Source organism: Pistacia vera, unplaced genomic scaffold (assembly GCF_008641045.1).
Source record: "Pistacia vera cultivar Batoury unplaced genomic scaffold, PisVer_v2 Contig749, whole genome shotgun sequence".
Classification (NCBI taxonomy): domain Eukaryota; kingdom Viridiplantae; phylum Streptophyta; class Magnoliopsida; order Sapindales; family Anacardiaceae; genus Pistacia; species Pistacia vera.
The window spans coordinates 506,335-525,990 of record NW_022196611.1 but is presented as its reverse complement, the minus strand read 5'-3'; the positions used below and the strand labels follow the sequence as shown (position 1 = coordinate 525,990).

Here is a 19,656-nt window from a genome sequence, read left to right as displayed (position 1 = left end):
CATTGTGAACAACACACATTTGAATAGTGATCAAGCATCCAAAAGTCATTAAACAAAGAGATAAACACTCAATCATAAAATTAAAACTCAAGTAAATCAATATATAAATTGAATCATTGTATCAAGGTTACATCAAACCCTAGTTAAACAACTCAATTCATACTCAAAACAAAATAAAATAAAAAAAACACAACTGAATCAAGATTCATCATTGAAAAACAAGCAAAAGATGGAGAAATCTTCTCTAATTTAAAGCCCAAATCCAATAACTTCTCCTTCCAAGAGCTGCCTTCCAAATGACGAACCAAGACCCTTTTTCTTTCATTTTCGTGCTAATTATAACTTTTTCACTTAAGGACCAAGCCCTAGTAAGGCAAACGCGTTGTTTTATTTTCACATACTGACGCAGTTTCGCCGCAGCGAATCTTTTTTCTACTGTGGCGAGAATCTTTGGGCCAAATTGAGCATGAAAGAGTCTGAATCTGGAAAAGTGTTAAACATATGAATTGTAGCCTTTAAATTATATTTCTACGTTCAAGAATCAGCACAATAGAGTCTAACACTCAAGTTATGGCAGAAAACTGAGCACATCCAAAGACATTTTTCTTCAGTTTCCAACATTCGTTCACGACTTCAAGCCAAGTTTTCACCCTTGTCCAGTCAGATTAGGAAACACACAAAACATGAAAGTTGTAGCTGGTTCTTAGATTTCAAAGGTTCTAAAATCAGGTCATTCTAAGTTTCAAGTCAAGTTACGTAATTTACGCTCAAAACTGTCATTTTGCTTAAAATCTCGTGTTAGCCTGCAAAGACAAATATAGAATTAGGTACAATAATTATGGCCCAAATTGTATGAGAAATATCCTAAATCCTATCGAAATTTAATGCAAAATCATAAAAAAAAAATATGATTATCATTTACAACAACCACAAATCTACCAAAAATATTCTACACAAATTTAGAACTAAATCACAACTCTAATAAAAATAAAATACATAACGGTTTACAAAAAGATGAATTACAATCACTCTAAATCCAAATCCGCATGTAAAAGGAAAGTTGAGAATTGGGGAAGAAAAATTTGGATATGACAAAACCTAACTTTTTAATTTTTTAACTTTTAACTTTTTTTTTTTTTACCTTTTAATAAAACTTTTCAATTTATTTTTTAAAGTTGAGGGCAGGCCTAGGCCTACCCTCAAGGGGCCTGGGTCCGCCCCTGCATGTAATTGCTCAATGGATTTTCGACATGCTACTATGCCATCATGATCTTTCATGACCACTTTATTATGGTTGTTCAATTCTTGAAAAATTTCAGTCAATTCCCCATAATACACAAAGAGTGACCTTCCATCCTATTTGGCGGTGAAGGCCTTCTGTTGAAAGGAGAAGATAAGTAATTCATCACTTCTATCATAAAAGGCATTGGAAATAGCACTTCCTATTATTTTCGCAGCTGTACAAAATCGTGCAAAAAATAAAGTGTACGAATACGGATATCGAACCAAAGGGAATTACTATTATCAATTATCAAATTAAACTAATTACTATTATCAATTACCAAATTAAACTATCCTATTACTGTTTGATTTATCCAAATTGCATGTATCAAGAAAAACCTAAATTAAAAAAATAACAATTGAAATTAAAAGAGAACAACTAAATAAAACTTTGGGTTTAATGCAAGATGACTAGACCTAGGATACAGATTTCACACCAACTCTTATTCATATGTATTGATCACTTATGTTAATTTCATTAAGCTCTGCCTATAAGTCAAACTCCCTAAATTTCTAATAACTTTCTCCTGAACAATTATCAAATTAAACCTTAATTACTAACCCGAATTATCTCTAATCAGATTTAAACAATTTGATATCATTACGCCCTATGGAGTTTACCAAAACCTCATAAGTCACGATAAAGTATCTTTAGCATTTACTCAACCTATGGTTTTACTACCTTAGACCAACTAAGTATCATCTCTCAATCTCAACCTAGTCCATTAGTTCATTCAGTTCTTGGGCTCTTAAGAATCAAAAGCGTTAGGCATAATAATAAAACTTAGGAAGAAATCTTAATGAAAATCAACATACATAAATCAATACATAATCAAGAGATTGGGCTATATCTTAGCCCTAGGAAAATAAAGTTAGTTCAAAATAAACATAAAATAAACAATCATCTTTATTAAAACAATTATCATGAGTCTATAAGAAAGGATCAAGAAGAATTTCTCTATATTGCGAATCAAAGCTCCAAAAATTATGTCACTTTTTTTCTTTACATGTTTTTCTTCTCTTATTCTCTCCAAAGAATCCCCCAAAATAATGCTAAAAAACTTCTCTTTATATTCCCCAAGGGTTAGGGTTTTTGTTTTCCTTAATTCTATTTAGTTTAGGACTCTTAAACACTCATTTCCTAATAAAAAGCAGAAGAAAGATTTCCAGCTGCCGTGACTAAACCCCAGTACTGTGTTGCGATGCAGTTGATTTTGGACTAAGTGTGTTGTGGCATAGTGATAACTTCATCTTCTTTAGTTCAAATCTTGCATCATTCCTCAGCACTCCAGAGATGGCGATTTTTTAGCATGATAACGATGGAATCTACAAAAGTGGTAAACATATGAAATGTAGTCCTTTGAATCAGCCTTCCAACAACTGAAGAATCATTTTAATCTAAGTTTTACAGCTCAAGTTATAGTTGAAACACCAAGGCATGCTCAAACTAGAGCATAATCTAGAATCTTCTCTTTACTTCAAAGCTGCATAACTTCTTCAATTCACTCCGATTCTCAATCCATTTGTTTCTACTCGTCACTCATTCCATTACCGACATGATTCTTCATCCGAGCATAACACTTAGCACTAATAACCTGAAAAACACTCAACCACACATGTGATCCCATAAAAGACATTTATGAAACTATTAAGCAAATTTGCCAATTTAAACCTAAGTTCTTCCAAATAGTCCCCATAAACCACTAAGTAATTGTGTATTTTCAAGCTCTTATTAGCACTCCAGATGTCATGAGTAATGGATAAGCGTATTTCATGCTTCATTATTTTCGGAGACATAGACATCTACAACCGCTTCTTGACTTTTTGATTTATAGCATACCATTTTTCATATCCTCACTCTCATTCTTCTAGCAGTTTTGGCTGACCATGAATATAGGGGAGTTTTTCCCTTTTGAACAATGTGTGTCTCTATCAATTAGGGGTGGGGGGGTACCCGTCAAAGGAACCGGAATTGGAATCAATCGGTTCCTTTGATTTAGAACGGTCAGTTTCAGTTCCTAAAAAAAAAATACCAATTACCCCCTTTTTTTTTAAATGACAAATAAACTCTTATAAAATTATAATTACACCCCTAACAATTAAGTGCAAAACATTAAATAATATATTTGTTTATATTTACTTGATGTTTGATGCTAGATTATAAGTATTTAATTGTTTGTTTTCATCGATAATAAACATTTAAAAGCTATTATTTAACGTAAATGTCTTAATGTATATTAATTTCTTAATCAAGTAATAAGTGAAACTTAAATATTAATAAAAATATTTTGAAAATTGATCTTTTAATGAAAATTAATAAGACTTTTGATACTACAATTAAAACCCAGGGCCCCCCGCTCTGCCACTACTTGCCAATCACTAGTAAAAACATAAGAAAATAACATCCAATTCACAGGAAACACAAGAAAATTGTTACGTAGAAAACCTCTTCAATGTAAGAGATAAAAACACACGGGAATCTAACGATCCACTTAATCTAATATAATCAAAAGGATTACTAATGCGTTTTTTTGACAAACATGCAAATAGCAAGTGCACTAGTTGCAAAAGTAATAAAATGATAAGTAGAGTATCGTTCCCACGAGGATGTATTACTAAGTACCGATTTCTCTAGTTTAATTCAATTGAAGCAACAATAAATTGTATTGATGAAAATTAACGAACTAAATCAATTTAAGAAAATATAAATGAATTATAATGAAATTAAAGCAAAAACCCAACAACTTAACTAATTAAACAAAATGCTAAAAAAAATGTTAGGGTGTTGATTTCACCTAGATACGCTAACCCAATCATAGAACTATTATCCAAGTTCTAATTCTTTGATTGAAAATCGAATTCTCTAAGTTGTAAAACATATCTTCTCAGGCTTATTTTCCTACTTATCTCTATTAAGCTTCCGCACCCAACATGAAGATTAATAGTTCAAAGTTTTTTAAGCTTTATGGAATTCTATCTAGATTTCATAAATCGGTAAACCTATTTCTAGCGTTTGCTTAACTACGGTATTTATCCCAGAGGCACAATCACAAATCACTTCTTAGTCTCATTGTGAACAACCACACATTTGAATAGTGATCAAGCATCCAAAAGTCATTAAACAAGATAAACACTCAATCATAAATTAAAACTCAAGTAAATCAATTCATATAAATTTGAATCATTGTATCAAGGTTACATCAAACCCTAGTTAAACAACTCATTCAATCAAAAAACAAAATAAAATAAAAACACAAACTGAATCAGATTCATCATTGAAAACAAGCAAAAGATGGAGAAATCTTCTCTAATTTAAAGCCCAAATCTCCAATAATCTTCTCCTTCCAAGAGCTGCCTTCCAAATGACGAACCAAGACCCTTTTTCTTTCATTTTCGTGCTATATTTATACCTTTTCACTTAAGACCAAGCCCTATGTAAGGCAAAACGCTGTTGTTTTATTTTTCACATCTGACGCAGTTTCGCCGCAGCGAATCTTTTTTCTTACTGTGGCGAGAATCTTTTGGCCAAATTTGAGCATGAAAGAGTCTGAATCTGGAAAAGTGTAAACATATGAATTGTAGCCCTTTAAATTATATTCTACTCGTTCAGAATCAGCACAATCCGGGTCTAACACCAAGTTATGGCAGAAATACTGAAGCACATCCAAAGACTTTTTCTTCAGTTTCCAACATTCTGTTCACGACTTCAAGCCAAGTTTTTCACCCTTGCCAGTCAGAATTAGGAAAAACCCAAACATGAAAGTTGTAGCTCTGGTTCTTAGATTTCCAAAGGTTCTAAAATCAGGTCATTCTAAGTTTCCAAGCTCAAGTTACGTAATTTACGCTCAAAACTGTCATTTATGCTTAAATCATCGTTTAGGCCTGCAAAGACAAATTAATAGAATTAGGTATAATTATGGCCCAAATTGTATGAGAAATATCCTAAATCCTATCGAAATTTAATGCAAAATCATAAAAAAAAAATATATTATCATTTACAACACACCACAATCTACCAAAAATATTCTACACAAATTTAGAACTAAATCACACTCTAATAAATAAAATACTAACGGTTTACAAAAAGATGAATTACAATCACTCTAAATCCAAATCCGCATGTAAAAGGAAAGTTGAGAATTGGGGAAGAAAAATTTGGATATGACAAACCTAACTTTTTAATTTTTTAACTTTCAACTTTATTTGAGAATTAACAATCTTTCTCGAATGACCTGAGTTAATACACCATTGACGGTAGAAACAAATTTTTGTGAGGATAATTTAAGGTGGGAAATCTATCTAGAATAAATGTCCTATGATTTGTAGCACCAGAATCACTTATCCATATACTATTAGAAATAGGTGTGCATATATTTAAGAACTTATCATCATTTCCTGCAGTTGCTACACATGTTGAGGACTACTCGGTAGCTTCTTTCTCTATCCGTGTTTCAACAGCCATAGTAGTACAATTTCTCTTTGAGTTCTTCTTCTGTTGATGACGACTATGGTCCCACTATTCTAGATACCCAACCAATTCAAAACATTTGATTTTCGTATGACCTGATTTGTTGCAGTGAGTGCACCTTTTGTTAGTGTCGTTGTTGGTGTTGTTGGATCTTGTCTGGTCATGTCGACTCATATTCTAAGCTACCATTGTTGAAAAGTCTGTATTTTTTTACTCTTCTTTCAAGTTGATATGACGTACTACCTCTCGTCGAACCAAAGAGTAACTTTCTTCCTAATTTGGAACTGGGTCTTTATGCGGGATCTCCCCACGAATTTGTTCGAACTTTTTGTCTAACCCTACAAGAAATATATGCACATGTAATTGCTCAATGGATTTTTGACATGCTACTATGCCATCATGATCCTTCATGACCACTTTATTACGGTTGTTCAATTCTTAAAAAATTTCAGTCAATTCCCCATAATACACAAAGAGTGACCTTCCATCCTATTTGGCGGTGAAGGCCTTCTGTTGAAAGGAGAAGATAAGTAATCCATCACTTAAGGCATTGGAAATAGCACTTAATTGTTATTTTCAAAATCATATGAAATCGTACAAGTAATAAAGTGTACGAATACGGATATCGAACCAAAGAAAATTACTATTATCAATTACTAAATTATTATATTACTGTTTGATTGATCCAAATTGTATCAAGGAAAACCTAAATTAAAAAAATAACAATTGAAATTAAAAGAGAACAACTAAATAAAACTTTGGGTTTAATGCAAGATGACTAGACCTAGGATATAAATTTCACACCAACTCTTATTCATATGTATTGATCACTTATGTTAATTTCATTAAGCTTTTCCTACAAGTCAAACTCCCTAAATTTCCAATAACTTTCTCCCGAACAATTATCAAATTAACCCCTAATTACTAACCCGAATTATCTCTAATCAGATTTAAGTAATTGGAGATCATTACGCCCTATGGAGTTTACCAAAACCTCATAAGTTGTGGTAACATATTTCTAGCGTTTACTCGACCTATGGTTTTACTACCTTAGACCAACTAAGTATCATCTCTCAATCTCAACCTAGTCCATTAGTTCATTTAATTCTTGGGCCCTTAAGAATCAAAAGCGTTAGACATAATAATAAAACTTAGGGAGAAATCTTAATGAAAATTAACATACATAAATCAACACATAATCAAGAGATTGGGCTACATCTTAGCCCTAGGAAAATAAAGTTAGTTCATAATAAACATGAAATAAACAATCATCTTTATTAAAACAATCATCATAAGTCTATAAGAAAGGAACAAGAAGAACTTCTCTATATTGCGAATCAAAGCTCCAAAAATTATTTCACTTTTCTTCTCTATAGGTTTTTCTTCTCTTATTCTCTGCAAAGAATCCCCCAAAATAATGCTAAAAAACTTCTCTTTATATTCCCCAAGGATTAAGGTTTTTGTTTTCCTTAATTCTATTTAATTTAGGACTCTTAAACACTCATTTCCTAATAAAAAGCGGAAGAAAGATTTCTAGCTGCCGTGACTAAACCCCATCACTGTGCTGCGATGCAGTTGATTTTGGACTAAGTGTGTTGTGGCACAGTGTTGTGGCATGGTGATAACTTCCTCTTCTTTAGTTCAAATCTTGCATCATTCCTCAGCACTCCAGAGATGGCGATTTTTTAGCACGATAACGATGGAATCTACAAAAGTGATAAACATATGAAATGTATTCCTTTGAATCAGCCTTCCAACAATTGAAGAATCATTTTAATCTGAGGTCTACAGCTCAAGTTATAGTTGAAAAACCAAGGCATGCTCAAACTAGAGCATAATCTAGAATCTCCTCTTTACTTCAAAGCTTCATAACTTCTTCAATTCAACTCCGATTCTCGATCCATTTGTTTCTACTCGTCAATCATTCCATTAATATGATTCTTCATCCGAGCATAACACTTAGCACTAATAACCTAAAAAATACTCAACCACACATGTGATCCCATAAAAGACATTTATGAAAATATTAAGCAAATTTACCAATTTAAACCTAATTTCTCCCAAACAGTCCCCATAAACCACTAAGTAATTGTGTATTTTCAAACTCTTATCAGCACTCCAGATGTCATGAGTAATGGATAAGCGTTGATAACTCTTCATTATTTTCGGAGACATAGATATCTACAACCACTTCTTGACTTTCTAATTTTCAGCATACCATTTTTCATATCCTCATTCTCATTCTTCTAGTACTTTTGGCTGACCATGAATATAGGGGAGTTTTTCCCTTTTGAACAATGTGTGTCTCTATCAAATAGGGGTAGGCAGGTACCTGTCAGAGAAACTAAAACTGGAACCAGAATCAGAATCGATGGGTTCCTTTGATTTGGATCGGTCAGTTTCAGTTCCTAAGAACTTGGAACTGGAACCTGTGTTATAGGTTTCAGTTCCGGTTCCGGGGACCCTAGAAAATATCAATTACCCCCTATTTTAAAAAAAATGACAAACAAACCCTTATAAAATTACAATTACACCCCTAACAATTAAGTGCAAAACATTAAATAATATATTTGTTTATATTTACTTGATGTTTGATGCTAGATTATAAGTATTTAAGTGTTTGTTTTCACCGATAATAAACATTTAAAAGCTATTATTTAACGTAAATGTCTTAATGTATATTAATTTCTTAATCAAGTAATAAGTGAAACTTAAATATTAATCAAAATAAAAAAAAAAAAAACCAAAATTTTCTTATATATTTATATGATATGCAAAATATCAAAAAAAACTCTATTCTTTAATATTATATCAATTTAGTCCTGATTCCGGTTCCGATTCTTTTGATTTGGAACCGGAACAGGAACCGCACAGTATCAATTCAATTTTTTGGAACTGGAACCTATCCTGTTATGACTAGTTCCGGATAGGAATCGAAACTGATACCCGGGTCTCCATCATTTCCGGTTCTACTCTAAAATTTTGCCCACCCCTACTATCAATTCAGAAAAAAAATACATCATAGTTTGACTCCGTAAGCTACACTAAAAACTTTGTCAGATTGGACAGTAATAAGAATAGGTTTTGACCCAGATGATTCAGGTATAGGTTTTGACCCAGATAATTCTTCCATTTTTTTTTTAAATAGTTGTTAACAATACACTTTGAACCCTTGCACTCTCAAATAGTTATCTTCATTTAAGTTTCCTTCAAGCTGTCTGCTTCAATAAACCGAAGTTTGAAGACGCCGGTGTCGTTGGAGTCCAGTAAAGAATCGGACGAGCTGCTGAAGTCGGTAAAGCCCATTCGTGAATCGGACGTTGTCGGAAGAAGATTGCTATCGAGAAGAAAGGAAAATCTGCTTGGAAGCAACACTCGTATTCTGTAATTCCCAGAAAATTACAACCCGATTCAAGAAGAATCGAAAAGTAGAAGGGCCACGTAAGCATCGGCCGCAGTCAAATCAAGAGTCACGTGAGCATCGACTATGGTCGTATCAGGAAACAAGTCCTGACTATGGTTAATCGAGAAACACATAAAACACCCTGAAGTTGCGAAAACGCCAGAGGCATGCACCACCATAGGATCCTCTTCAACAAGTACCACCCAAGGTATTTTTGGTAAAGGGGCCGAGACGAAGGAAAAATCATATGATTTGTTTTCTTTTTTTCACTGAGTTCCAAGGAATTTTCTTGGAACTGATTCCTATTAGGAATTTAGCTCTAATACCATGATGTACTGTTTTTCATTCATATTTTTCCAATCATGGATTACAGAATATAAAGGGGAATACAGTCAATCGAAATCTTCTAGTTATGTCAGTTAAACTAAAAGATCATAGAATTTGTTAAGCTGACATAATTAGTAGATTACTGAATATACAGATTATCTTGACATAATTAGGAGATTGCAGAATATATCGAATATCGTAACAAACTTTACTTATGATATTTTAAGGAAACAAACTTTACTTATGATATTTTAAGGATTAATGGGATTAAAATGTTGTATTAAAACACTGAACAAGAAACTCCAAAGGGTTAATCTGACGGTCAAGAAGTGTTAGTAAGAGTTAGCAAAGTTAGTCATGTAGAAGTTCAGCTTAATCCACTACGTTAGTTTGTTACTGAACCTAAGTTAGTTAACTACTAAAATAGTTAGTTACTATTATGAGCACTATAAAAAGTGCACTTACTGTACAAACAGTAGAAAAAAGATAATACACGAATTTTTCAGATCCCTTTCTCGTTGTCTCTCTCTGTTTTCTTTTTCTTTTCTTCTCTAAACTCTCATGGTATCAGAGCTGTCGACTAACGTCTACGATGGCTGATCCTACTCAATTCTCTCTCAATCAAAATAGCTCAGATATTAAATCGACCACTGAGCTCGTTAATTCTACAAAAACTTCATCAATGTCCTCTTCTTCTCTTCCAGTAATTTCCCCCAAATTAACTAGGGATAATTACATGTTCTGGAAATCACAAGTTTTATTTGCTGTAGGCTCCCATGACTTAGAGGAGCATCTTACTCGACTGATTTCATGTCCAGCGCCATTCGTGAAAGTTCCAATTGAAGGCACTGAGGGGTCGACAGAGAAGAAACTTAATCCAGTGTATAATCAATGGAAGAAGACAGACAAGCTACTTGTAAGTTGGATTCTTGGTTCTATTTCAGAATCTATGTTCTTAGTAGTGTCTAAGTGTCAATTTTCTGCTGATATGTGGATTACACTTGAAAAAGAATTTCTTACGGAATCTAGAACTAAAACTGTGCACATTAAGAGTTTGCTGCAAAACACTAAGAAAGATAATCTTAGTATCCATGAATATTTTGTAAAGATGAAAAGATTTGCTAAAATATTGTCAGCTAGTGGAATTCTAATCTCTAATGAAGAACTAATGAACTACATTCTTGATGGTTTAAGTTTTGAATATGATACCGCTGTAGTAAATATTGCTACAAGATTGGAGTCTAGGATAGATCCTATCTCTGTTCAGGAAGCACAGATTATTTTGCAAAAATATGAGTTGAGGTTGGAAAGAGCAAATCTAGTAGCAAATTCAGTTGTCAGCACTGAGTTTCATGGAGGTTCAATTCATCTTGCTAATCTCACTACTGATACAACTCAAACAAAATATCAGAGTGAACATTCCTTGCTTAATACGAGACAATATCAGTTTTCACCCATACAGAACCCTAATCTCTCCTCCCAAAATTTTGCTTCTCATCAATCTGGTACTGGTCTCAATCAGTTTATGAACACAACACCACAGAACCACTTTTATTCCTCACAATTCACTGGTGTCAGAGGAAGAGGTAGAGGAGCTGGAAGGGGCAGGATTATATGTCAAGTTTGTGGAAAGAGTGGACACCTTGCATTGAATTGTTATCATCGGTTTGACACAAGCAACATTGAAGGAAATAACTCACTAGTCAGACCACCAAATTTCAATAATAATTACTCCAGAACTCAAGCTAGGTTTCAAAACCTACCGTACTTCACTCAGAATTCACCTCAACCCTATTATCACCCCAACACAAGTCACCAACCAACTGGATTTTCACCATTATCCTATCCATCAGCTGGTCTTCCATCAGGACCTAGTCAAAGCTCAGGCCAGTCACACACACAAATTCTGGCCCTCAATCAGCCACAACTACTGCTCCTAATCAAGTTTATCTGTCCCAGACTTAGCCATTATATTACTCTAATCCTACTGCCTACTACATTACTGCACCTTCTACTGTCCAGGATGCAACTTGGTACATGGATTCTGGAGCCACAGATCATGTGACTTCAAACCTGTCTCAACTTGCAGTAAACTCAAGCTACACTGGAAATGAGCAAATTCAGGTTGGAAATGGTGAGTTACTCTTTATATCACATACTGGTTTTACTTCATTACCATGTCAATCTAGGTCTCTTTACCTTAAGCATGTTTTATGTGTTCCTCACATTAGAAAAAAATCTCTTAAGTATATCAAAATTTACTAAAGATAATGGAGTTATTGTTGAATTTTCTACTGATCACTGTGTTGTTAAGGACAAACAGTCCCAAGCTGTTCTTCTTCAAGGAAGGCTTAAAGATGGTCTTTACCAACTCCAAATTCCAACCATTCCCTTTGTCTCCAAGTCCAATATGTCTGCAGATCACTACAATTCCAATCTGCCTGCAGATCACTACAATTCCAATCTGCCTGCAGATTACTCAACCTATCCAATTTCAGTCCCTAACTCATTAGTTGGAGCTCCTGCTCAGTCTCAGTTCTCACAAACTTTGTTTTCTGCATTTCCTGTTATTCATACTACTAGTGATGTTAATAAAGAGTGTGAACTTACAAGTTCAAATAATGTAGTTGTAATGATTGTTCTCCTGCATTTGTACCTATTTGTGACAACATTGCTAAGCCTGTACATGTATCATTGTGTAATAATGATACTGAACCTAATAAAGATATGATTCAATCATTTTCTACTATAAAAACTGATGGTCTGTTATGGCATAAACGCTTAGGTCATCCTAATGCCACAATTCTTGCAAAAATTTTGCACTCTTTGAACCTAAAACATACAGTTGCAAACACTCTTGATTTCTGCACAGCTTGTCAATTTGGCAAACTTCACCAGTCTACTTTTCCTAGGTCCAATTCTAGAGCATCTAAACCTTTAGAACTAGTACACTTTGATTTGTGGGGACCATCACCTGTGCCTTCACCTGAAGGCCTTAAATATTATATTCAATTTTTAGATGACTATAGCAGGTTCACTTTGATTTTTCCTTTGAAAGTTAAGTCTGAAACACAACTACTGTTTAAACAATTTCACAAACTAGCTGAAAGACAGTTTAGTACAAGTCTGAAATGTGTTCAAACAGACTGGGGAGGTGAATATAGAAGTTTAGTTTCCTATTTTCTTGATCATGGTATTACCTTTAGGCATCCGTGTCCCTATACTCACCAACAAAATGGCCGTGTGGAAAGAAAACATCGACAAATTGTAGAACAAGGCCTAACACTCCTTGCTCAAGCTAGTATGCCCCTAAAATATTGGTGGTTTGCTTTCCAAACTGCTGTCTATCTTACAAATAGACTACCCACTCCTATTCTCTCTAATTTGTCACCTTTTCAGGTTTTATTTGATCAGCCTCCAGACTACTTAGGGATTAGAACCTTTGGTTGTGCTATTTTTCCATTTATTAGACCTTATAGCTCTCATAAGTTTGCATTTCATACTACTAAATGCACTTTCGTTGGGTATAGCATGCATCACAAAGGGTACAAATGCATGGATTCCAATGGTAAAATTTACATCTGTCAAAGTGTCAATTTTGATGAATCTAATTTTCCTTTTGCCTTCTCTCCTAGTCTAACACCCAAAAACAGTGTCTCTTCTTCTTTTTCACTCTACAACAACCATTCCTTTAAACTATTCTCATCTCCTTCACATTCTTTACATACAAATACTGACACTTGTCTAACTTCTTCATTACCTCATACAACTAGTCAGAATTCATTATCTCATACGCCTGGTCAAAACACTTCACCACCTACTGGTTTTGACACTTCTGTTTCCTTATCAAATGTTGAATCTGAAATTTCTGCTTCATTACATGTTCCTCTCACGGTGGGTCAGCAAAACTCATTAGTAACTTTGTCTCCTTCATTAGACTTGGCAGATTAACCATTTGAGCCTTCCATTTCTTCAAAATCTGATTCTTCAAAAGCTGATTCTAGCTTTAGGCAACCAGTAGGCTTATCTAGGCAACTAGTAGGCTTATCTAGGCAACCAGTGGGCTTAATAGATCACTTTAATTCTGTAGTTGAACTGCCCTTTACAACTCAGACTTCAAACACTGCAATGCAGCCTTTACACACTCTTACTCAACATTTAAACACTCACCCTATGATCACTAGGTCAAAAGCCAAACTTCATAGCTCTATGTTAGTTTCTTCCACAGGTTCCCTTTCTCATCTTAACACAAATGAACCAGTAAGTGTAACTGAGGCAATCTCTCATCCAGCCTGGAAATCTGCTATGCAAAGTGAGTTCACTGCTCTTCTTTCTAACAATACTTGGGAGTTGGTTCCAACTGAACCCCATATGAATATTGTTGGTTGTAAATGGGTGTTTAGAATTAAACACAATTCAGATGGTTCCATCCAAAGATTTAAAGCCAGGTTGGTTGCTAAAGGTTTTCAGCAAACTCCCGATATGGACTATCTTGAAACCTTTAGTCCCGTGATCAAATCATCTACTATTAGGGTTATCCTTAGCTTAGCTATTACCTATGGGTGGGATATACAACAAGTAGATGTTAATAATGCATTCTTGAATGGAGAACTTAGTGAGACAGTGTACATGACTCAACCTCCAGGTTTCATTAATGATAAGAACCCTCTCCATGTTTGTAAACTGATCAAGGCACTCTATGGTCTAAAACAGGCTCCAAGAGCCTGGTTTGAGAAGCTCAAAACTGCCTTTCTGAAATAGGGTTTTATATCTTCGGTGGCTAATTCAAGCTTATTCATTTATAGACATCATGAGGCTGTTGTGTATGTTATTGTATATGTTGATGATATCCTGTTGACAGGAAGTAACACTAAGCTGGTCCATGAAATAGTTCACAAATTGAACACTGAATTTGCCTTGAAAACATTGGGCTCTCTCAAGTATTTTTTGGGCTTTGAAGTACACAGAACTGATACATACATTCACATGAGCCAAGCAAAGTATGCAAGGGATCTACTAGTTAAAACAGGCATGATGGATGCAAAATCCTGCCCTACTCCTATGGCTCTAGGTAATAAATTGACTTTTGAAGACAGTAAGCTGTTTGATAAACCATCAGTCTATAGGAGCACAATTGTAGCATTGCAATATCTAACCTTGTCAAGGCCGGACATTGCTTACTCTGTCAACAAACTTAGCCAATTTCTCAAGGCTCCTACTCAATTACACTGGCAGGCCTGCAAAAGGCTTTTGAGATATCTCTAGGGCACTACACATTTTGGAGTTCAGTTTACTAAAATACATAGAATGCATCTTGAGTGCTTCACTGATGCAGATTGGGCAGGCAGTCTACAGGATAGAAGGTCCACCAGTGGCTGTTGTCTGTTTCTTGGCTCCAATCTACTACAATGGAGTTCCAAGAAACAAAAGGTGGTATCTCTCTCTTCCACAGAGGTAGAATATAGAGCACTTGCACAAAGGGCCACTGAAATCGCATGGTTTAGGAGTTTGTTTTCTGAAATTGGTGTGCATCTTCCTAAAATCCCTGTCATTCGGTGTGATAATCAGAGTGTTGGATCCCTTGCCTCAAATCCAGTGTTTCATGCCCGAACCAAGCACATTGAATTGGATGCACATTATATAAGGGAACAAGTAGCAGCCAATAATCTAAAAGTACAATATGTTCCTACTGAGTATCAAACTGTAGATATTTTTACTAAATCTCTGTCAACTGCACGCTTTGAGACCTTAAGAGCAAAGCTAACAGTGACTGTTTCTCTCTTACAAGCTGATATTCTAAATATTCCTTCTGCTGATGACTGTTCAGACAACAACTTGGAAGCTGCTCCTACAGACCCAAAGCAGAACTAAAACACCTGTAGACTCAAAGTAGTTTTGCAGGCTTAAAGCAGAATGAATTTGTAGACTACTCTGTTCTTTACTTAAAGCAGAGTTAAAGCCAAGCTGTTGGTTGATGTTTTGGCTGCTGTTCTTTAGTTTTGAATGCCTTGTTGAAAGCTGCTCCTACAGCATTCTGCTCTTGCAGTATCAAGTCCAGATTGCTTGGTTCCAGTTTTACTTGCTTGGTTTTTTGCAGAATTAAGAATTAAAATCCAGCCTTGTTAAAGATCCAGCCTTGTTTGGTCTCATTTTGCTTGGTTGAGTTTAGTTTTGCTCAGGCTATCTGTATCTTCTTGAGGTTGCTTCAGATACGAGTTGATTTAGTTTTTATTTGGTTGATTCAAGTTGAAAGCTGCTCCTACAGGATTGTGTTCAGTTTATTTTGGTTGGTCTAAAGAGCTGAATTAAAAGCTGCTTAAGCACTATGGTTATCTGTTGAGCTACAGAATTGTGTTCAGTTTGTCTTTGGTTGATTTTAAAGAGCTGGATTAAAGCTGCTTCTGCACTATGGGTATTTTTTGGTTGGTTTAAAGAGCTGAATTAAAAGCTGCTTCTGCACTATGGTTATCTGTTGAGCTACAGAATTATGTTTAGTTTATTTTTTGGTTGATTTTAAAGAGTTGAATTAAAGCTGCTTCTGCACTATGGGTATTTGTTGAGCTATTCTGTTCTTGTTTGAAGATCAATTGGGAATTTCTAGATCACTTGAGGTTGCTTCAGCCACGAATTGCTCAGTTCCATTGAAGAATATTGTTCATCATCCAAGTTCAGTTTACTGCAGGATATTAGCAAGAGATGGTGTAGTTCAAAGCTGTTTTGTTTACAGAAGGATGTTAGCAAATGGTAGTGTAGTTCAGAGCAGTCCAGTTTAAGGGAGGATGTTAGTAAGAGTTAGCAAAGTTAGTCATGTAGAAGTTCAGCTTAATCCACTGCGTTAGTTTGTTACTGAACCTACGTTAGTTAACTACTGCACTAGTTAGTTACTGTTATGAGCACTATAAAAAGTGTACTTACTGTACAAACAGTAGAAAAAAGATAATACACGAATTTTTCAGATCTCTTTCTCGTTCTCTCTCTCTCTGTTTTCTTTTTGTTTTCTTCTCTAAACTCTCAAAAAGGTTTGTTCTCTTCTTTGAGCTCTTGGGTTCAAACATTGAGGTCATCTACCACAATAATATTATAGTTTAGGATGTTAAATAGACCTCGAAGATTAGTTGAAATACGTGCAAATTAGCCCGGACACTCTGGTTAAAAAGAGAGAGAGAAATAAGCAAACTAAAATCGTCAATAATCTTGCATGAGAATGACATTTATTTAAAGAAGCCATGAAAGGCTAGAGAAATTAACTTGTAAACGGCAGTGTAAACAGTAAAGATACAAGTGTAAACCAAAGTACCAAACCATGGCAAACAAGTCAACAACTAAACAACAAATTTAACAAAATGGCCTCAACACTAGAAACAAATCAAGAGATTCCGCACTTGATTCCTGCTAAAGTTCAATGCATAAGAAAACAATAAATCAAGCCTCGGCTTCTCAGTCCTCAATTCCTCCAATGTTTCCCTGTAGATTAACTTGCTGTTTCCTGTACAATATCATGAAACAAGAGATCAAATTCATCCGGTGTCAAAGATGGCGGCTTTCAAAGGTGGCAGTCAAAGATGGTGGCATGTTAAAGTGGTGGAGTCATGGTTTGACAAGTGGTTGCTTTATGGCCAAGTAAAATAAATGCTGGATATTTAGTCAAGCCAAGTGACTAAATGAGCCACCAATGTTCCCTATAAAAGAAACATGAACTTACATAAACTACGACTAATTAATAAGCTGAATCCCCGAGGAATATTACAACCTACAATCAGAAACAATGTGCAGCCCACATGCTGTTGCTTTACCTTATCCTTTACAAGGCCATGTTATTCCTTTACTGGAACTCTCACAACGCTTGGTTCAGCGTGGCTTCAGAATCACCTTTGTCAACACAGAATTCAATCACACGAGAGTCATGAATGCGCTAGAAGAAAAGCATGCTATAGGTGATCAAATCCGCTTTGTAACGCTCCCGGATGGAGTGGAAGAAGGGGAGGACAGAAATGACATCGGGACGTTAACTAAAGCGACTCTCCGCGTCATGCCTGGAAAGCTGGAGAAGCTCATTGAAGATATCAACAGAGAAGACGGTGATAAGGTCAGTTGTATTATTGCTGATGTGAATATGGGATGGGGTGTTGAAGTTGCAGAAAAGATGAAAATCAAGGGAGTTATCTTTTGGCCTCCAGCAGCAGGACTAATGGCCATGTCTTTCAGTGTGCCAAAGTTGATGGATGATGGAATCATTGACAAAGATGGTAAGATCCTCACAATTCCTGAATCAGCCAAGTCACAAAGATAATCATCATTATTCTGTTCTCACTTCTCTGGTTTTGTATTCGTTTCAGGAACAACAATCAAAAAGCAGATGATCCAATTAGCTCCAGGCATGCCTACATTCAACAGTGATTTTTTTGTTTGGCACGGCATTGGCGGCTTAACCACACAGAAAATCATCTTTAATCTTGGTCTTCGAAACAATGAATATATGAAAAAGGCAGAATTCCTGATTTGTAACTCAACATTCGACCTTGAGCCTGCAGCATTCAAATTGGTTCCCCAACTTCTTCCAATAGGACCACTTTTAGCAAGCAGTCGCCTAGGAAATTCTGCAGGATACTTTTGGCCTGAAGACTCAACTTGTTTGAAATGGCTTGACCAACAGCAGCCCCAATCAGTCATTTATGCTGCATTTGGCAGCTACACAGTTTTTGACCAATCCCAATTCCAGGAGTTAGCTCTAGGACTGGAACTCACCAATAGGCCATTCCTGTGGGTTGTGAGGCCAGGCATTACTGATGATGCAAATGAAGCCTACCCAGAAGGATTTCAAGAAAGGGTCGCCGTGCGTGGCCAAATGATCGGTTGGGCGCCGCAACAGAAGGTTCTGAGCCACCCCTCTGTTGCCTGTTTCATGAGCCATTGTGGTTGGAATTCCACCATGGAAGGTGTAAGCAATGGAGTTCCTTTCTTGTGCTGGCCATACCTTGTTGACCAATTTCTTAATGAGAGCTACATTTGTGATGTTTGGAAAGTGGGATTAAAGTTTAACAAAAACGAAAGTGGGATCATCACACGAGAAGAAATCAAGAACAAGGTGGATCAAGTGCTTTGTGATGAAAGTTATAAAGAAAGAGTTCTGAAACTCCAGGAAAAAACCATGGATAGTGTCAGAGAAGGTGGTCAGTCCAACAAGAATTTTAAGAATTTCCTGGATTGGATCAAGGCATAAGGGATCATATTTTTCAAAATTTAACATGTTGTTTTACTTTCTTATAGAATCGAAAAGATCAGTTGTCATATCCTTCTTTTAAGCGTGTATAAAAATTCAAAAGTGTCTCTTGATTAGGAAGTCTCACAATGACATGAAGATGTCTTTGCAATTATGCCATACGTCCAAAAATAAGCAGCTAGTGAAGGATGAACTCCGAAAGTGATATGAGAAACAGCAAAACAGAGATATGAAAAGACAAAGGAAACTAAAACAAGAATCAAACGTTTCCTTGAGCCAACTTGAACTAGTTGTCATGTCAACAAAAGGTCAAAAACAAGAAGCGTACAGCATTAGAATAAAATCAAGTACTAAACAAGAAGTAGAGTTACAGCCAAATGCAGGCCACCAAATCTTAAGTTTATCAATCAGAATTATGTTCAAGTGAAGCTGTCCAGCATCTGGCAAAACTTGAGTCACTCTTCCACTGCTCACAAAATAGATAATTAAAGTTAACTGGATTAATATATCACATTTCACATCGTTTGCGAAAGAGTCAGATGAATCGGTTTATAAGATTCAAGTCCTCTTGGTTAAGTAGTAGACGCGCTCTGTGTTAAAAAGTTTGAAGTGAACTATATCTACTTGGTTTTCAACATTAAACTGACTGATAGCACGCAAGTGCTGGCTAACCGGCAAGTTTCAAACATTCTACGATTTGTTTGATCTTTTTTGTTTCCTTTTTTCTTTTTTCTTTTTTTTTTTTAAAAGAATATATATATATATATAGGTTGTCGTTTTGTGCGATCGTTCCAGGAGTTCTTGAGCAATTAAATGGCCTTTAAACTAGTCCCATCTTGGAAATGGGAATAACAAAGTAAAATTGAAGGATGGTTACATATACATCATGTCAGTTTTGGTCCATATTCATAGGGAATTAACATTGTTGGATGGTTTATCATTTATAAAGACTTGTCA

The 19,656-nt window shown here is 35.4% G+C and overlaps 1 protein-coding gene across 1 annotated transcript; it reads left to right on the top strand.

The window, feature by feature from the left end:
* The first annotated feature begins 17,183 nt into the window (after positions 1 to 17,183).
* LOC116115615 (UDP-glycosyltransferase 83A1-like) lies at positions 17,184 to 19,341 on the top strand. The gene is made up of 2 exons (XM_031401747.1): positions 17,184 to 17,725; positions 17,816 to 19,341. The coding sequence occupies exons 1-2, from the start codon at positions 17,245 to 17,247 to the stop codon at positions 18,697 to 18,699; spliced, it is 1,365 nt and encodes a 454-aa protein (XP_031257607.1). The 5' UTR covers positions 17,184 to 17,244; the 3' UTR covers positions 18,700 to 19,341.
* Positions 19,342 to 19,656: the final 315 nt, after the last annotated feature.

Bases quoted from the DNA above. Each gene is read 5' to 3' on its own strand.
- LOC116115615 (XM_031401747.1), top strand. From the start codon at position 17,245: ATGTGCAGCCCACATGCTGTTGCTTTACCTTATCCTTTACAAGGCCAT. The intron at 17,726-17,815 runs GTAAGATCCTCA...TATTCGTTTCAG, and splicing joins TGGAATCATTGACAAAGATG to GAACAACAATCAAAAAGCAG.